Source organism: Grampus griseus, assembly GCF_964374135.1.
Source record: "Grampus griseus genome assembly, chromosome: 4".
NCBI classification, from domain to species: Eukaryota; Metazoa; Chordata; class Mammalia; order Artiodactyla; family Delphinidae; genus Grampus; species Grampus griseus.
In genome coordinates, this window is record NC_138997.1 from 58,413,624 (window position 1) to 58,430,414 (window position 16,791).

The 16,791-nt window shown below is 35.7% G+C and overlaps 1 protein-coding gene across 1 annotated transcript in view; it reads left to right on the top strand.

The window, feature by feature from the left end:
* Positions 1-4,529: 4,529 nt before the first annotated feature.
* Positions 4,530-16,791, top strand: part of LOC309822000 (transmembrane protease serine 11E-like) — a gene marked incomplete at both ends in the record, with an annotated part of 33,388 nt that continues 21,126 nt past the window's right edge. The window contains 4 exons of the mRNA XM_082653590.1: positions 4,530-4,612; positions 9,529-9,653; positions 14,231-14,349; positions 16,529-16,596. Coding sequence (XP_082509716.1) covers positions 4,530-4,612; positions 9,529-9,653; positions 14,231-14,349; positions 16,529-16,596 — 395 coding nt within the window. The remainder of the gene's footprint in view (positions 4,613-9,528; positions 9,654-14,230; positions 14,350-16,528; positions 16,597-16,791) is intronic.

Below are 16,791 nucleotides of genomic sequence, written 5' to 3' on the forward strand. Positions count from 1 at the left end.
AGAGTTCTGAAAATGCTTATTCATTCAGTTCAGCAGTATAGTCAGTTACCAGAAACCTGTACTTGTCAGAGTCTTTTCCATGAATTCCTTGAAGACGAAACCCATTATAGGAACATATTTGCAAAAGCATCACAGTGGGTTGTTTGTTTTTTTAATATTGAGCTGCATGAGCTGTTTATATATTTTCGAGATTAATCCTTTGTCCATTGATTAGTTTGCAAATATTTTCTCCCATTCTGAGGGTTGTCTTTTCATCTTGTTTATGGTTTCCTTTGCTGTGCAAAAGCTTTGAAGTTTCATTAGGTCCCATTTGTTTATTTTCGTTTTTATTTCCATTACACTAGGAGGTGGATCCAAAAAAATCTTGCTGTGATTTATGTCAAAGAGTGTTCTTCCTATGTTTTCCTCTAAGAGTTTTATAGTGTCCAGTCTTACATTTAGGTCTCTAATCCATTTTGAGTTTATTTTTGTGTATGGTGTTAGGGAGTGTTCTAATTTCATTCTTTTACATGTAGCTATCCAGTTTTCCCAGCACCATTTATTGAAGAGACTGTCTTTTCTTCATTGTATATCCTTGCCTCCTTTGTCATAGATTAGCTGACCATAGGTGTGTGGGTTTATCTCTGGGCTTTCTATCTTGTTCCATTGATCTATATTTCTGGTTTTGTGCCAGTACCATATTCTCTTGATTACTGTAGCTTTATAGTGTAGTCTGCAGTCAGGGAGTCTGATTCCTCCGTCTCCATTTTTTTCCCTCAAGACTGCTTTTGTTATTTGGGGTCTTTTGTGTCTCCCTACAAATTTTAAGATTTTTTGCTCTGGTTCTGTAAAAAGTGCCATTGGTAATTTGATAGGGATTGCACTGAATCTGTAGATTGCTTTGGGTAGTATAGTCATTTACACAATATTGATTCTTCCAATCCAAGAACACGGTATATCTCTCCATCTGTTGGTATCATCTTTAATTTCTTTAATCAGTGTCTTATAGTTTTCTGCATACAGGTCTTTTGTCTCCCTAGGTAGGTTTATTCCTAGGTATTTTATTCTTTTTGTTGCAATGGTAAATGAGATTGTTTCCTTAATTTCACTTTCAGATTTTTCATCATTAGTGTATAGGAATGCAAGAGATTTCTGTGCATTAATTTTGTATCCTGCAACTTTACCAAATTCATTGATTAGCTCTAGTAGTTTTTTGGTGGCATCTTTAGGATTCTCTATGCATAGTATCATGTCATCTACAAACAGTGACAGTTTTACTTCTTCTTTTCCAGTTTGGATTCCTTTTATTTCTTTTTCTTCTCTGATTGCCATGGCTAGCACTTCCAAAACTCTGTTGAATAATAGTGGTGAGAGTGGACATCCTTGTCTTGTTCCTGATCTTAGAGGAAATGCTTTCAGTTTTTCACCATTGAGACTGATGTATGCTGTGGGTTTGTCATATATGGCCTTTATTATATTGAGGTAGTTTCCCTCTATGCCCACTCTCTGGAGAGTTTTTATTATAAATGGGTGTTGAATTTTGTCAAAAGCTTTTTCTGCATTTATTGAGATGATCATATCTTTTTTATTCAATTTGTTAATATGGTGTATCACATTGATTGATTTACATATATTGAAGAATCCTTGCATCTCTGGGATAAATCCCACTTGATCATGGTGTATGATCCTTTTAACGTGTTGTTGGATTCTGTTTGCTAGTATTTTGTTGACGATTTTTGCATCGATATTCATGAGTGATATTGGTCTGTAGTTTTCTTTTTTTGTAGTATCTTTGTCTTGTTTTGGTAACACGGTGATGGTGGTCTCATAGAATGAGTTTGGGAGTGTTCCTTCCTCTGCAATTTTTTGGAAGAGTTTGAGAAGAATGGTGTTAGCTCTTCTCTAAATGTTTGATTGAATTCACCTGTGAAGCCGTCTGGTCCTGGACTTTTGTTTGTTGGAAGATTTTTAATCTCAGTTTCAATTTCATTACTTGTGATTGGTCTATTCACAATTGGAAGATTATACCTTTCTAAGAATTTGTCCATTTCTTCCAGGTTGTCCATTTTATTGGCATAGAGTTGCTTGTAGTAGTCTCTTAGGATGCTTTGTATTTCTGCAGTGACTGTTGTAACTGTTCCATTTTCATTTCTAATTTTATTTATTTGGGTCCTCTCCCTCTTTTTCTTGATGAGTCTGGCTAGTGGTTTATCAATTTTGGTTATCTTCTCAAAGAACCAGCTGTTAGTTTTATTGATCTTTGCAATTGTTTTCTTTGTTTCTATTTCATTTATTGTTGCTCTGATCTTTATGATTTCTTTCCTTCTGCTAACTTTGGGTTTTGTTTGTTCTTCTTTCTCTAGTTCCTTTAGGTGTAAGGTTAGATTGTTTATTTGAGATTTTTCTTGTTTCTTGAGGTAGGCTTTTATAGCTATAAACTTCCCTCTTAGAACTGCTTTTGCTGCATCCCATAGGTTTTGGATCATCGTGTTTTCATTGTCATTTGTCTCTAGGTATTTTTTGATTTCTTCTTTGATTTCTTCAGTGATCTCTTGGTTGTTTAGTAACGTATTGTTTAGCCTCCATGTGTTTGTGTTTTTTACGTTTTTTTCCCTGTAATTCATTTCTAATCTCATAGCCTTGTGGTCAGAAAAGATGCTTGATATGATTTCAATTTTGTTAAATTTACTGAGGCTTGATTTGTGACCCAAGATGTGATCTATCCTGGAGAATGTTCCATGTGCACTTGAGAAGAAAGTGTAATCTGCTGTTTTTGGATAGAATGTCCTATAAATATCAATTAAGTCCATCTTGTTTAATGTGTCATTTAAAACTTCTGTTTCCTTATTAATTTTCTGTCTGGATGATCTGTCCATTGGTGTAAGTGAGGTGTTAAAGTCCCCCACTATTACTGTGTTACTGTTGATTTCCTGTTTTATAGCTGTTAGCATTTGCCTTATGTATTGATGTGTTCCTATGTTGGGTGCATATATATTTATAATATTTGTTATATCTTCTTCTTGGATTGATCCCTTGATCATTATGTAGTGTCCTTCCTTGTCTCTTGTAACATTCTTTATTTTAAAGTCTATTTTATCTGATATGAGTATTGCTACTTCAGCTTTCTTTAGATTTCCATTTGCATGGAATATCTTTTTCCATCCCCTCACTTTCAGTGTGTGTCCCTAGGTTTGAAGTGGGTCTCTTGTAGACAGCATAGATATGGGTCTTGCTTTTGTATCCATTCAGCAAGCCTGTGTCTTTTGGTTGGAGCATTTAATGTATTCCCGTTTACGGTAATTATTGATATGTATGTTCCTATGACCATTTTCTTAATTGTTTTGGGTTTGTTTTTGTAGGTCATTTTCTTCTCTTGTGTTTCCCACTTAGAGAAGTTCCTTTAGCATTTGTTGTAGAGCTGGTTTGGTGGTGCTGAATTCTCTTAGCTTTTGCTTGTCTGTAAAGCTTTTGATTTCTCCATCGAATCTGAATGAGATCCTTGCCGGGTAGAGTAATCTTGGTTGTAGGTTCTTCCCTTTCATCACTTTAAGTATATCATGCCACTCCCTTCTGGCCTGTAGAGTTTCTGCTGAGAAATCAGCTGTTAACCTTATGGGGATTCCCTTGTATGTTATTTGTCATTTTTCCCTTGCTGCTTTCAATAATTTTTCTTTTTCTTTAATTTTTGCCAATTTGATTACTATGTGTGTCAGTGTTTTTCTCCTTGGGTTTATCCTGTATGGGACTCTCTGTCCTTCCTGGACTTTGGTGGCTATTTCCTTTCCCATGTTAGGGAAGTTTTCGACTATAATCTCTTCAAATATTTTTTCTGGTCCTTTTCTCTCTCTTCTCCTTCTGGGACCCCTATAATGCGAATGTTGTTGTGTTTAATGTTGTCCCAGAGGTCTCTTAGGCTGTCTTCATGTCTTTTCATTCTTTCTTCTTTATTCTGTTCCACAGCAGTGAATTCCACCATTTTGTTTTCCAGGTCAGTTATCTGTTCTTCTGCTTTAGTTATTCTGCTATTGATTCCTTCTAGTGTAGTTTTCATTTCAGTTATTGTTTTGTTCATCTCTGTTTGTTTGTTCTAGGTCTTTGTTAAACATTTCTTGCATCTTCTCGATCTTTGCCTCCATTTTTTTTCCGAGGTCCTGGCTCATCTTCATTATCATTATTCTGAATTCTTTTTCTGGAAGGTTTCCTATCTCCAGTTCATTTAGTTGTTTTTCTGGGGTTTTATCTTGTTCCTTCATCTGGTACATCTTCATCTGGTACAAAAGGCCCTCTGCCTTTTCATCTTGTCTATCTTTCTGTGAATGTGGTTTTTGTTCCACAGGCTGCAGAATTGTAGTTCTTCTTGCTTCTTCTGTCTTCCCTCTGTATTATTTGTAATTTTATAAGTAGTAATTTATTTGTATTTCTTTTAAAAACATAGCAATGAAAACATATGATCCATGAGCATGTATTCAATATTTTAGTTCTGCCCTGGATATTTTAATAGTCTTGTTCAAGACTAAAATAAGAATCTAATAAGATTGAAGATCTCACCAATGCCAGCTGATATGATTCTTCCACAAAGCACAAAGCATCTGAAGTGTTTGTGTGAACAAGACAAGCAGGCACAATCTATAAGTTAAAGAAATGAGCTAGTGCCAAATACTCAACAAAAACTGAATAAATATTTATTAACTAATATTTTAAAACTTAAGCACTGACTTAGGGAATTAGTAATGTCATGAGGTATTATGCTGTTACTTCATTGTGGTATCTTTCCTTATGCTTTTGTTTGGATATTGTAATTATATACAGACATTCAATGACCACAAATAAGAAGTGTCTCCTGAAATTAATGTCTCCTTATTTTCATTTATCACTTTCTGAACTATGATAATACTTCACAGTAGATAGATAAAATCATAGTTGGAAAATTATATATTTTAAACAGGTGAAATAGACATATCAACCACAAAGCTTGATTATTATATAAAGTGTTTTATGGAAATCAGGTTTTACTTAAATAGTAATTATTCTTCACAACGTCTGACCTTTCTTTTCTTTTTGTAATATTCCAAGTTCTTTTCTAAGACTAAGGCAGAATAGAAGTGCTTTGAGAGAGGTTGAAACCCATGTTGTGGTACTGACAAATGGTCAGTTCAATTTGGCTTAATCAACTTCAGTTCAATCCCCTCTGTGAATATATATTGAGCATCAGAGTGGTCAGAGAATAAAGAGATAAGTAAGGCACAGACATTATCCCCAAGGGGTTCAAGATGTATATTATGATGTGATACTTAGGGGTGAATATAGTTTACTGAAATAAAGGGGACTTTTCTGAACTGGCTCTTAAATGCACAAAGGCTTTTATGATGCAAGCAAATTACAGACTCTGAGTTACTCCATATAGGAGGCAGCAGGAACAAAGGCAAAGAGCTAGAAAGCTCGTGGGGAAGAGGGGGAATGCCAGGCTAACTGAGGCCAACTTGGGTTTCAAGTGATCCTAGCCATTGGCTCTATCACTTCCAGAAAGAGCACTTACTGTAATGGATAATGATTCAGAGATTGGGGAGGCAGATGAGAAACCTGTCATCGAGCTGGACGATGAGTTTTAGTGACAATTATCAGAACAAAGTTAGCGGTAATGGGATTGGAGACACACTAAATTAGATTTGCCATGCAGTTGAGACTAAAAAATGAAAAGACTATTTTAACTTCCCAACACAATTATCATTGACTTGTAGGCTATTGCTTATGTCAGCCATCAGTAAACTATGGCCCAAGGGTGAAATTCAGCCCACGACCTGTTTTGAGCTTGAGTTAAGAGTGATTTTTATACTTTCTAAATGGTTGAAACAAATCAAAATTAAAAAAATATTTCATGACAAGTGAAAATTATACAAAAGTCAAATTTCAGTGTACAGAAATAAAGTTTTATTGGAACACAGCCATGTTCATTTGTATATGTATTGTCTGTAGCTGCTTTTGCAGTACAATGGCAGAGCTGACTAGTTGCAATAGGGAGTGTGTGGTCCAGAATATCTAAAATAGTTACTATCTGGACCTTCACAGAAAACTTTGCTGACCTCTGGCTTAAGTAGTTAATGATGAATTAGCATCACCAGCTTTATAGATATTGTGCACGTGTTCATTCAAAACAGCTCAGCTGGACTGAGCTGATGAAACATTCCAACTAAGAATATCAGCACTGCTTACCATTACAGAGAATGGGCAATGAGTTGGACATCTACTATTAATCGGTCCATGGTGGTGGTGTTAGGAAAGCGTTTGTTCTGGTAAACTTTCCTCTAAAGCACTGTGAGCCTTGACTTATGGTTCTCCAGTGCTTGCCATGTGGTTTATTTGTGGTAGTATGCTTTTTCCTCTCCTCTTTTTGTTGTTGTTTCTGCTGCTTTTCTTTCTTATACTATTCTAGAAAAAGACACATTAAGAAGTGATAATGATAATGCACCTCTGGACTTGTCTTCTGGTAATTTGGAGATTATAAAAATATAACCATATTTTAACTGCTATATTCACCTGCTACATTCACCGTCTAATTACACATCCTCAGTTGAAAAGAAAAATCATAGAAAGAAATCTGATACCACTGAAGCTATTAGAATTTATCCAGTCTGTCTGAAGGTGGTTTTATAAGAGCAGGTTCATGTAAGTTTCAACAGGCCCCAGTAATGATTGGACAAGTGTTTATGTGCAGGAAGAGGTTAGCTACACAAGTGTCTGTTGATATGTAAAATAGATTTATTCCTCCATTTTACTAATTTTTTTTAGCACACTTCTACTACATCTAATTTGGAGCAATTCAGTATGGAATCACTTGCTGAGAGAACAAACAAAAAAAGTAATTAAGAAACAGGGTGAATCAGTTTGAAAAGCAATCTCATACAGACTGGGAAAGGAAGAGATAATGTTTCAAATGAAAAAATCTCAGTAATGTGGTCATTACCATTATTATTAATAATTAAAATAATGATGATAATAATAATAGTCCTTACTATTTGTACAATGATTTTCTACTGGGCAGCTCAAAGTAATGAAATACTTCATCATTTTTATCTCTAAGAGCTCATCAAGTTAGGAAGGGTCTGGAATTCTTATCCTTGTTTTTCATATGGAGAAAATAAGGGAGAGAAGTGAATCTGCTGGTACCACACTATACAGTAGGTTGGTGGTCAGAATCAGAAACATACTCTCTTAACTGTTTATTCAAAGTGTTTTTGATGGATTCTCTTTTTTCTTTATCCCATACTATCCCTATTATTTCCCTCAAAGCCACCAAAGACAGAGCATCCCTAAAATAGTTTTGAAAGGTGGGAGACAGGAAAAGAAGACACAGCAGTACCTCAAACAAGATAGTGATAGGAACTCCATGAAGAGACATGTATAACCGTCCTCGTTACTTTCTCTCTCTCTTTTTCTCTCTCTCTCATTTAATTCGAAAGCCATGATTTTTTTTAAAATCCATCATAACATAAAAAGTACCTAAATTAAAATTAAAGTTGCTCTCTTACTTCTGTTATTCCACTTCTTACTGTTAAAAATTTTGCGTGTCTTTCTATATACTTCACTATGCACCTACACATATAGCTTTATCATGTACAAAAACTGGAACATAGCATGCATATTATTCTGCAATATTTTTTCATTAAAATATATCATTGACGTTTTGCATGTTAATACGGGTAGCTCTACCTCATCAATTTAATGGCTGCATTGTTTTAATTTTCTGTCTTGATTAAGAGTTATTGTAGAATAAATAGAGCTTCTGTCTTATATTTCACAGTTCTACATATTCTTTTGATGATTATATCAATATCAATTGTTTCCTACATTTACAAATTCATATTCTTCATCTGACATGTATTGAAACTAGTTGAGAAGCCCTTCCCTCCCCATATTCCCTCCAAACTTTTGCTTATGTCTGCTATATGCATCTCCTTTCTTCTGCAAGAAATGAATAGCAAGCATTCAGGGATGAAGGAACAGGAGTCAATTTATAAGTTTCTTACGCATGTTTTCACATAAGAAGTGTGCAGAAGAGAAGTGGAGAAGTCTTTTTATATTACAGTAATTGTCATTGTAGGAACAGGTGCTTGGAATCCCACTCAAGGGAGAACTGGAGATGGAAGAGATTGGGGAGAGAAAGATAGTTTCCTCAGCTACAGCCCCATGGGGATATCACAGAAATAAGGGAGGAGACCAAGTAGAGTCCCTGGAGCCTTCCACTACATTCCAGTGACTTCAGCAGGGCAGAGTCATGTAGTGATGAAACTGTTGACTTCTGCAACAGTGTTCCCACCAAACAGGACATTGAGACAGAGCCAAGATGGGATGATGGTATGCCAGGGACCAGAATGATTATGTCACTTCCTGGTCTTGTATTATCAGGAAACAGAGTTCTCTTGATTTCTGTAAGCAACGATTATTTACTGTGAAATGCTTCACAGTTTCCAAGAAGTTTTCACATTCATGATCTCATTCTGGGTCCCACAGTCAACCATGTGCTTTAAACAGAATGGGTAGGCTGTCTCTTATTGACAGATGGACAAACTTAGTTCAGAGTCTAAATAACTTGTCCAAGCTGGTAAGGAAAGGGCTGGACTTGGAATTCTCTTTATTCTGAAGCAACCCCAGGTGCTCCTTCAGGATAACACTTCCCTTTCCCTCAGTTCTTGTACCAGACTGCTCTGGAGATAAGAACACATGCCTTGATTCTACCAACGTGCTAAATACCTCAAGAAATTTAAAATAACAGCATCGTATTTAAACAACTTGGCCAACTCTGACTTATTTCATTTTCCCTAACTTTTGAGTTTGTTTAGCAGCTATTTTAACACAAGGGAATGGCAACTTTATTAATCAAACAAAAATCAGGTTGATCAACATTTTTCAGTAACATGTATTTTTGAAGGCAGAACAAATGGGAGAGGTTGAGGAAGTTTCATGCAGAAGGGATTTCCTGCAGCATTGCTGAAGTTTAGAGGTAAATATTAGCTCAAACACTCAGGTTCTTTAGAAGAGACCTCTGGTTATCTCTTATGTGTATCTTCTAAGTTTGTTTCAGAAAATAGTAAGAGAATAGAATTAGAAACTCTGCCCTCAACCTAATATGGTTCAAACTGTAACATATATAATAGGCCATTTAAGATTCTACAGTGGAAGTGCCCGACTTGGTATCTTGCACATAGCTGGCTCAGCAAACTTTCTACATGCGAGGCACTGTTGTAGGCACTTTACATACAGTAATTCATTTAATTCTTACAATAATCCTATAAGATTGGTACTATCATTATCATCTTCATTTTTTGAATGAGGAAACTGAGATACAGAGAAGTCAAATTACCTGCCTAAGGTCAAGCAACCAGAGCCAGGAATGGTTTCAGCAGCCAGGGATTAGGGTGTGTTCTAAAACAAAACAGTACTCTTCCTTCTAACTGAGTGTCCTGAATTAGTTCCCCAGGAATATCTACTTCACCTAAGGAGTGGGTATGGGTGTGCACTGTAATATAATCCATCCTTTGCTTTCTTTCTCAGGCCAGCTGTGGTGAGGGCCAGGAGGAGAGCTTGTTTGGAGCCCTGGGTTATTGGCCTCATCACCTTTATATCCCTGATTGTCCTGGCAGTGTGCATCGGACTCATCGTCCATTATGTGAGATACAGTAAGTATGGGTTGCCCTGGCATCAAGTGATTTACCTCAAATATTTCCTGATTATATACCTGTTTTGATTTGCCTCAAGCTTATTCATTCATTTCTATAATTTGTTTGCATAGCTGGTACAAAGAACTCTTCACCAGCCTTGTTACTCATTTAATCCTCACAAGCCAAGGAGGATTCTTTCTTCTATCTTTGATGTAGCAATGCTTCCTGCTGGGAATAGCATGCTAGTTTTCATATTCATTAACAGCAATAATCAAGTCTTAATTAAGGGAAAACCATAGGAAAGCTACAGTCCAATGTTTGGGGTTGTTTGAGGTCATAAGACAATCATCTTGATTTAAAATAACTCCAACTTATTGAAATCCCGACAGCTCAATAAATTGTACAATCAGGGATCATAGGGAAGTAGGCTCTATTTTGTACTAGTAAGTCGGGAAAATGCTTATAGTAATATATTGTTGAATAAATGCCTATTCGTTATTTTAAAATCATCTTGGTATATATTGCAAGTGATTAAAGGAGATAGGATATGCTGAGAATATTAATTACAAAGAGGTTCACTCTGTGGTAATCAGGTACCTCCCTGCTAGATGAACCCTGAACACTGCTATGTTATTAGAAAGGTCCCCAGGGTACTTCAGAACTATTCTTCTAGGGCATAACAGCCCTTCTGAAGTTTCCTTCTTACTCTGTCTCAGGTTTTAATTAGTTGACTCCACTTTGACCTATTTGTTTAATATCTCCCTTAGTGACTAGATAATGCTTTGATGTTCAAGACCCTGTAACCAAAGAAGCTAATCACTGGATTCTAATTGAATTGGGAATTTGTAGCAGTTGCTTTTTTGTAAAGAGAGATGGTGATCTGTAAACTGGTTATCTTCTACTAGCAGACACAAATCCAATCTCAATTTCCTAAACAAGGTGGATTATTCCTGAAAGAAAAAGTATTCAAAGATTTTTTTTGGGGGGGGGTAGAATTTGCCCACATGCAGTTCTTTGAATTTGGACTATCTGCATTTTGATAATTTCTCTGGAGCATGTTTTTTTAGTATAAAAAGAATAACTAAAATAACTTTATAATTCTACAGTTCTATTCTGAATATATTAAGTCCCATTATGTTGTAAGCATCATTATTCCTCTCCATGGACACCTATGTTTTACTCATTTTTATATTTCTAGAACTTATTAAAGAACTTATTAGGCGCATATTAGATAATTAATGTTTACTGAATACTGAATGATGAAAATAAATGAATTATACCTACGATATTTTCTTGGGGCATATTTTGGTTTGTCTGACTTAACAAGGAATTCCTAGTCATGTTAGGGATCTTATTAATTCAGTGAGAGAAAATGTTCTTACTACTTCTTTGCCTCTTCCCAAGCCAAGTATTATAAGGCTTACAAATCTTACTCATATGCATACAATAAAAACCTGGTAAGATTTCAGTAACCTGTTCCTGTGTACCCTATTGTTGGGATGATAAGCTGAGTAATATGGAACACACAACGTTCACTGCCCACACACCACACCTGAATAAACAGCAATTGTTATGATATGTGTTACTGTCATATTTGTGATCTGTCTTTTGTTTAGAGATATAACCTAAGAACAGAGTAGATATAACACATGAGAATTTAGGTGCTGGCATGCCTAGATAACCAAACTGAGCCAAACAAATCTATTGTAGAAACAGGCAGATAAAGATGGAGGTGATCAGACTGCATCATTTTGGCATAAGACCCAGGACAGCATAGAACTGTGTGTTCAGTTTTTATCCAGTGGCCTTTGGGACTGCGTTTCTGTCCCTTTTGTGATTTGACTGACAGCAGGTGAATCTATTATGAACATCATTGTAGGTTATAGAATCACAAAGCTGTTAGAAAATTATCAGCAAACTCATGTTCATCCTTATTTTTCTTCTCTGTTAATATTCTCAATAATATTTTTCAACAACTGCACATGCCATATAATTCTGGTAACTGGAAATATGTTTTGACACCTAGCAACCTATTTGAGTCTATCAGGCAAATTAAAATATTGACTATAGATAAGTTGTTCATTTGGTTGAAGCATATAAAATTGCTGATATTTGACCATTTTTAACCTATATAAATGGCAGTTTCAAATAATTCAATCTAATAACTGAAAAGAAACAGGTCTAAGGATGTAGAAGAGTATGTTTTCCTCCTCTTTAGAACCTTACTATTCAACATGTGGTTAGGTACCAGCAACATCCGCCTCATCTAGGAGCTTGTTAGAAATGCAGAATCTTGGGCCCAACTTTATTTCTTTAATTAATTTTTATTGGAGTATAGTTGATTTACAGTGTTGTGTAGTTTCTGCCATACAGCAAAGTGAATCAGTTATACATATTCATATATCCACTTTTTAAAATTCTATTCTCATACAGGTCATTACAGAGTATTGAATAGAGTTCCCTGTGCTATACAGTAGGTTCTTATTAGTTATCTATTTTATATCTAGTAGTGAGTATATGTCAATCCCAATCTCCCAATTTATCCCTCCCCCCATTTCCCCCTTGGTAACCATAAATTTGTTTTCTACATCTGTGACTCTATTTCTGTTTTGTAAATAGGTTCACTTGTACCATTATTTAAAATTCCACATATAAGCAATATCATATGATATTTGTCTTTGTCTGACTTCACTCAGTATGACAATTTCTAGGTCCATCCATGTCACTGCCAATGGCATTATTTCATTCTTTTTTATGGCTTTCTTATTCCACTATGTATATGTACCACCTCTTCTTTATCCATTCCTCTGTCAATGGACATTTAGGTTGCTTCCATGTATTGTAACAGTAAATTTACAATACAATACAATTTACAATACAACACAATTGCTATTGCAAATAGTACTGCAATGAACATTGGGGTATGTGTATCTTTTTGAATTATGGTTTTCTCCGGATACATGTTGGGCCCAACTTTAGACCTAAAGTAAACTATTGGTCAATATTTAGATAAATTTAAAATGTTACTTGAAATTGTGTATATTGTGATCTGCTTGCATTTCAGGTCAAACAGTCCTCAGGGCAAGGGCAAGGTCATTCAGTGAAAGAGAGGGAGAAAGGCAAATCCTCCCTAGACCCTCACTTAAGTGGCTAATGCTCAGGAGACCCTGACCTTTCAGTGTCATCCATCTCCTTTATGCATAACCAACCCCTCCCCAGGCCTTGTCCGAGTCTGACCAGAGGTTTCCCTTTCTGTCCCAACAAATCCTCTGGATGGCTAGAATATTCTTTTGGAATTTACTGGTAGTTTTTTTTTTTTTTTTCTTATATAACTCTCATGTAAAACTAGAGATTTCTCCTATAGCCTCAGTGAGTGTATTTGGTTTTTTCCACTCCAAGAAGCAATATATAATGAAAATTTGTGCTTTGGGAATTAGACCTTAGCTTGAAACCCAGTTCAGTCTTTTCCGGCCAAGTCATGTTAAGGTTAGGCAATTTATTTACACTTCTGAGACGGTAGACCTTATCTGTTAAATGTGGATAATACTACTTTCTTATGGGAGTTATTTTAAATTGAATGAGATATGCAAATATGCTTGGGACACAGGTGTCTAATGTTAGTTTCCTTTCCCTCTGGGGTTTAAGTGAGGGAAAGGATGAGAAGCAAGAGAGCACCTGAGATTGATGAGGCACACTCCATTTTTCTATCATAACCATACGCAACCATCATGTTCCAGATGCTTGGCACAGAGTCTCTCACAGAAAAGATAGTCAGCTGAATATTCATGGAATGAATCTTCTGAGCTCTGTGCTTGCTTCATGTACAGGAGGGTAGAGGAAAAGCTTGAATTGTTGCACTAATTCTTCAGCAGACCAAAAACATGGGCTGCTTGAACTGGATGCAGAAAGTGGAGACAATGGCTAAAGAAACAGACAAACCAATTCCTATGGCTGGTGGGAGAAAATAAATAGAGTGACAAGGGAACCAGGTGAAACTAAGTAGTGTCTCTGGAGGGTTATGTCCAGTGGCAACTCTACCTCCTTAAATTTCTATATACTGAGCTCCTAGCATTTTAATCCCTACCCTCATCTCCTTATCCAAAATAAATATTCTTACACTAGAGTCCCTATGGCAAGAATTGATGTGTAGTTTATGGAATTGGAAGAAATCTACTTTTAAAATATAAAAATGCATTTACTCTTGGGAAGCTTCCGAATCTATTCCTGTTGATATGCTCAGATGGTGTGACTTACTGCTTCTTGTGGCTTATTCAGGAATGGATAACACATGACTAATTAGCCTACAGGAACACCAAGCATTTCATATGGCTTTTATACTCTAAATCTTATGATGATGAACGTTGTTGTCTTTTATCTTGAGATAACCATGAAGGTCAGAACAGGATGATGGAGATGTTGACCAGGGTAGCATTGTTTCCTGTCTCAGTCTGTCTAGCAACTACCAAATGGGGAAATGATGATGCTTTACACTGTTTCCTGTCTCAGTCTGTCTAGCAACTACCAAATGGGGAAATGATGATGCTTTACACACATCTGATAAAAAGTATGATGAGTTTTTTCCTCTATCCTTGCAGATAAAAAGACAACCTACAATTACTATAGCACATTGTCATTTACAAGTGACAAACTATATGAGTTTGGAAAAGAGGCTTCTAAAAATTTCACAGAAATGAGCCAGAAAATTGAATCAATGGTAAGCATTTTATTCCCACTTCTAGGGTATTTGCTATCACTTTTTACCATAATTTTTAGTATCCTAGCTTCTCAAACATCCATTCAACTGATCTTGTATATCTTGCAAAATGGGAAGAGGCCCTACCTGAGAGATATATGACAAAACTAACAATACATGAATTGGAGGAATATGCCTTACAGGGCTAAACCTAGTGACTTTTAGCCATTTCTTTTTGTACCTCCTACTCACCCTTCCTTAGCTAGTGCTACAGTATTGATCAGCAGAGTCTAGAAATTCTGAGAATGTTAGGGTGACCCAAGATACAGTTGTTGTATCATTGATTTCCTAAAGAGACCTTTAGCAAAAGGACACAAGATTGAAACTATTCAGACCCATACTTGAGAAGTATCTTAGTATTTTAAAATATCCAACCTTGGACAAGTTTTTGGTACATAAGTCTATAGGAAATCCTTGGATATTCATCTTTATCCTTAGGGCATCAACATTCATCCTGAGGAATGAACTGAATATTTTAAATAGTGGAAAATTTAGCAGTATAGGCCAAAAGAGCAAGAGCCTGGGTGATGACTTCTCTTCATTGTCAGACTACTTAGAGAATAATTTAGACTTTTCCTGGTAGTCTGTGAAGTAATTAGTGAAATGATGTGATGGAAAGCACCCTAAACTAGGAGTTGGGACACCTAGTTCTAGTACCATTTACTAGCCAGTGATGTGTCATTGACATATCTCTTTATCATTCTGGAAAAATTCTCTTATGTGAAAATTAAGGCACTAGACTAGAAAATTTCCAAATTGTCTTCCAGTTCCAATATCCTGAGTGAGAACAGAATGGCAGTGGCCCACCTAGAAACTGCCTGGTAGACTAGGAGCCTGAGGATTTGGATACTTTGCTGAGGAGAGGGTCAAATCCTGGTTGTATTTGTACTTGTAAACACCAAACCAGCGAAATATCAAATAAGCTCTTTTTAAGGAGCTATATTTTAGGAGATATATATATATATATATATATATATCTGCTTAAAATATAACATATATTAAAGGAAAGGAAATAGAACTAAAGAGATCAAGTAAAGATGCAACTATTTTCCTTGTTTTTTGTGCCATTCACTAAAATTTTTATAAGATCCAGACTGACTTAAATATATAGGAATATAAATAAGACTCTAACACTCTTAAAAATTAATAATTTTGAAATTGTTTGATGAAAAATAAACCTTTAAATAAATATTTCCAAGTGAATGCTGTCATTAGAGAACTCATTTGAATTGTGCTGATTTGTCTCATAATTGAAGTAACTTTCCTTGGGCACAAAGACTCAGAAGTCAAACAAAATGTAAGAAAGAATAAAAAGGCTCATTGTTTCTGTCAGTCAATTACCAGCTTGTAGTATCTGTATTTGGTAAATATCCATACAGTGAAAACAAGAAACACTTGCTGTGTTTATCTTGACTTTTAATTTAAAAATTTAAGTTGGCTAGAATTCTTATTTGTAGTAGTAAGAAATACCTCCACAAAATACATTCTTCCACCCTATTAGAATAAACCTTATAGGAGGTATTAGGCTATGTATCCCAGTTCACCTGGGCCTTCCTAAGAGCATCTTGAGTGCTGAATTGAGTGCAGATTAAGACAGGATATTTGGTAACTTTTTCACCAGGTTTGAGAACCATGTGACACCATTATGCGTTCATTTCCCTCTTCCAAGTACTAATCAAGCCCGACCCTGCTTAGCTTCTGAGATTAGATGAGATCCAGCATGTTCAGGGTGGTGTGGCCATAGATTGTCCTTATTTTTATGATCTACCACTTGACAGAGCTTTTTCACTTCCTTTGTTTATCTACTGTAAAAATCTGTATCTCACGGTGTGGATGCTTACTCTTACTTTTCAAAACCCAATCTGTTTATTCTCTTTTGTCTCTTTCTGAGTGTAACATAGAAGATGTCACTCCTGGCCCCCCTACTATGGTTCCCCAGTTCCTATAATTCCTAAGGCAGAGTTCAGTTGAAATCACTGAGTAGAATACAAAAAGAGATTCCTCAAGTTTAGCACATTGTGAAATGTCAGTCAATGTGTTTTGTTTTTAAGTTTTTTAAAAATGTTTTTAAGCTTTGAATCAATTTGCAGAATTTCAGAAAATTATCCTTGCTGACGTATTTTGAATATTTTTGGAACAGGTGAATAATGCATTTCATAAATCTTCATTGAGGCAAGCATTTGTCAAGGCTCACATTATCAAGTTCAGGTATGTAGATCTAAAATGCTGACTTCTGAATATAATTTAAAGCTAAAGCTGTTAACCTGGTCAGTAATAAATACTGTCTGAAGTGTTAATGATATGATATAATTCAATTCAACAGACGTTAATTTGGTACCTGCTCTGTATAAGTCATGGGTTACAATGTGCCTTACTCAGTCTTTAAATTCAAAACAAGGCATT